The sequence below is a fragment of the Chrysochloris asiatica genome, unplaced genomic scaffold (genome assembly GCF_000296735.1).
Source record: "Chrysochloris asiatica unplaced genomic scaffold, ChrAsi1.0 scaffold00074, whole genome shotgun sequence".
NCBI classification, from domain to species: domain Eukaryota; kingdom Metazoa; phylum Chordata; class Mammalia; order Afrosoricida; family Chrysochloridae; genus Chrysochloris; species Chrysochloris asiatica.
This window is the reverse complement of record NW_006408592.1, coordinates 1495373-1498882: the sequence shown is the minus strand read 5'-3', so window position 1 is coordinate 1498882 and position 3510 is coordinate 1495373. Positions and strand designations below refer to the sequence as shown.

Here is a 3510-nt window from a genome sequence, read left to right as displayed (position 1 = left end):
TGAACCTGGAGGACATTATGCTAAGTGAAATTGTTAAGTGCTGTTGAGTCGATTCCAACTCATAGCGACCCTGTATAGGATTTCTGAGGAGCATCTGGGGAATTTGAACCACCAACCTTGCAGTTCAAATTGATCTTGTAGTCGTGTATCCTATAGTGTCACACCAGGACTCAGTCAACCACAAAAGGACAAACATTGTATGAGACCAATACCGTAAAAAGTTTTCTTGATAAAAGAATCTATGAGTCCCCACTGAATAGATTTCATCTTGTCTAGATGGGTCCGGTGAAAAGAGATTGGGATAAAATTCTTATGACTCAATAGTGAATAATTGTTATCATGACTAATTGCGACTGTCAAAATTGTAAAGATAGAAGTTTTGTAACAAAAACAGGGGAGTGGTTAATCTTACAGTCCAGAAACAGAGGACCCTAGGACCATCAAGGGAGAAACGCAAAAGCAGAATGTGGGACCTTATCCAGAGAAGCACCAGCACCAGAGATGGTTTACAGAGCAGATCATATATTTTACATTCAACAAATCTGACCTGATTCACCAGTTCTTGCAGCCTCGTGCATCAACAGCCTGTAGTCTGACCTGAGACTACATGAGTGAGGAGAATTCTCCAGACTGATGCCTTTTTTTTTTAAACTTTTTTTGTGAATTGGGTGAAGGTTTACAGAGCAGATCATTCAGCAAACCATAAACTTGCACTACGTGGTTGCAATCCCCTCCAGATAGCAACAGTTACCATCTTCTACCGCTATTCACTTTATTACATTCCTCCCTGAATCTCCCAATACCTTCATCTTTCCTCTGCTTACCTCCCTCTTGTATATTCACTGCCCTGTCACCTATGTTAACATGTCTACCTGCTAGCCCATGAATAATTTTTTCTCCACCCCATCTCCGTAACCATCATAGTTTTTTTGTTTTTTTCATTGTGAATTGAGTGACACTTTACATGAGAGAGCATAGGTTTTACATTCATTGTTTCATTGCAATGACTACAATCCCCTCCATGCACCATAGTTCAACAGTATTTGCTTCTATTCCCTCTCTTTTTTTTCTTTTCTTTAGGGTTTTTATTGTGGATTGAGTGAAAGTTTACAGGGCAGATCATCAGTTTTACATTCAACATATCATATACCTTGTTTCATTACATTGATTATAATCCCCTTCATGTACCATCAGTTAACAGTATTTCTCTCTATCCACTTTAGCTTTTTTAAACAACAACAACAAAAAAAACCATTCAGGCATATAGAATAATTTACATCTCCAAAGGGCACATTCTGCAAGTCTGCCTCTGGCCACCAGTTCTTAGTCCCTTTCTTCCCATAAATCTAGAGTCCTCAGCTGCTCCCTGTCTCCATGACCCCATCTCTGCCTCTGTCTGGCGTCGCTTGCTTCTCTGTTGTTGTTAAGTGCTGTCTAGTCGATTCCGACACACAGCAACCCTGTATAGGGTTTCCAAGAATAGCTGGTGGGTTTGAACCACCAACCTTGTTGTTAGCATTCTAGTGCTGATCCCTCAGCAGATGATAATTCTCTGATTTCTGTTGGAGTGAGTTCCCATTACAAACTGATACCCAGGGTCTAATACCTAGATGGGTATAGGTGCATATGTTTATAACATTAGACAAGAGGACTTGAAAAATAATGGGATTTTTTTTTCTGTGAATTTTTAAAATTGTTTACAATCTTTTATTCATAATAAAAAGATGGTAAGCAGTTTTAAAAGATTGAACTAGTAGTATGTTTTCCAATCAAAATAGAATTAAATTAGAAATAACCAAAGAAATTTTGAGCAATTCACAACTATGTGGGACTTGAATAAATACTTTTAATTAAAAATACCAAGAACAAACAGGCAAAAGCTCTTCAACTAGTCAGGTCTCATAAGGGATATATTTGTATTTTTCTTGCATATCTGATTAAATGTTGTTGCTAAGTGCCTTTGAGTCAATTCCGACTAGTAGCAACCCTGTCTAGGGTTTACAAGGAGTGATTGGTAGGTTTGAACCTCTGACCTTGTAGTTACTAGTCTAGTGCTGATCCTACAGTGCTACACCAGGACTCCATTTGATTAAATAGTTATGTAAAAATAACGGATACTCTAAAAACTTGTAATAATTATTGTATGATTTTTTTCTTTCATCGGACTATTCTGATTGTTTTATGTGTATGAATAAAACTGGCTTACATTCCCTAACTATAATGGTATTGGAGTTAGTTCAGATGTATATTTAAAGATATCAGTTAGCTTAAAATAGTTTGTGGAAAATTTAAGTTATAATTTAATTCATCTTTCCCATGAAAAATTTAAAGCACCCTATATATTTGCATGTAAAAGGAAAGTGTGATAATATATATATATTTTTTTAATGAGTAAGTTGTAAAATTCCATTATTGTCTATTTGATAACAGATTATCAAGTGTTGAATGGTGTGACCCATTGTAGGTAGTAAGCAAGCCATGTGGTTTATTGGTGGACATGACCTTATAACTTTTTTTTTCCAGTAAAATAGTCACTACAATGTTATAAAATTCTTTGTAAACCATCTTCCCCTCATAGTTAGTATTAATAGTTTTCTTTTATAAGGCTTTTAAATATTCATTTTAATAAATTGCTAGTAAATATAAATGATAATAATAGGGGTCCTGTTGCAACACTGTATATGTTGTTGTTAAGTTGTTGTTAAGTGTTGTTAAGTGTTAAGTGCCGATTCTGACCCATAGCGACCCTGTATAGGGTTTCCGAGGAGCAGCTGGTGAGCTTGAACTGCTGACCTTGCAATTCAAACAGCTTTGCAGTCTTAACGCATTAACCCACAGTGCCACACACTGTATATAGGGGTCCCTTATATTATCTCCTAAGATAAGCACTGGACTGCTCACCACAAGAGTAGTGGTTCAAACCCACCAGAGCCAATTCTTGGAATCTACTAGATGGCACTTAACAGCAACAACAACACCTACATGGTACAAAAGAATTAGCTCAAGTTATTTTCCTATCGTACTAGTGCTTTGAATATATTGATAGTTTTTTAAACCTAATTTTCATTTGCTCATTTTTCTGTCATACTGTTAATGTCCATTTCTAGCTGCAGTAATTGTATTAATTTTCAGAGAATAATTTTTTTCTATTCTGGTGAGGAAACTTTTAGCATTCTTATTATTCGCTAAAAACTAAGTGACTTTTTACGTAATCTGAAGAGTCAAAGTTGCAAAATCATAAGTTGTTAGTACATATAAATCATAGGTTTCTTCACGTGAAATTTCTATCAATATGAGTTGATTTTGAAATATGTAGTATATGTTATTTTATTCCAGGGGAAGGAAGCCAACACCCTTTTGGAGCCATGAATATTGTCCGGACTCCATCTGTTGCTCAAATTGGGATCTCAGTGGAGTTACTGGACAATCTAGCTCAGCAGACACCTGTAGGAAATGCTGCAGTATCCTCAGTTGACTCATTCACTCAGGTAATAATACAAGTATTTTTTT

General features: G+C 36.0%; 1 protein-coding gene across 1 annotated transcript in view; it reads left to right on the top strand.

Moving 5' to 3' along the window:
- Nucleotides 1-3510, top strand: part of LOC102839951 (chromosome unknown open reading frame, human C11orf73) — a 64586-nt gene that overhangs the window by 47370 nt on the left and 13706 nt on the right. Inside the window, exon 3 of the mRNA XM_006864955.1 lies at nucleotides 3337-3488. Coding sequence (XP_006865017.1) covers nucleotides 3337-3488 — 152 coding nt within the window. The remainder of the gene's footprint in view (nucleotides 1-3336; nucleotides 3489-3510) is intronic.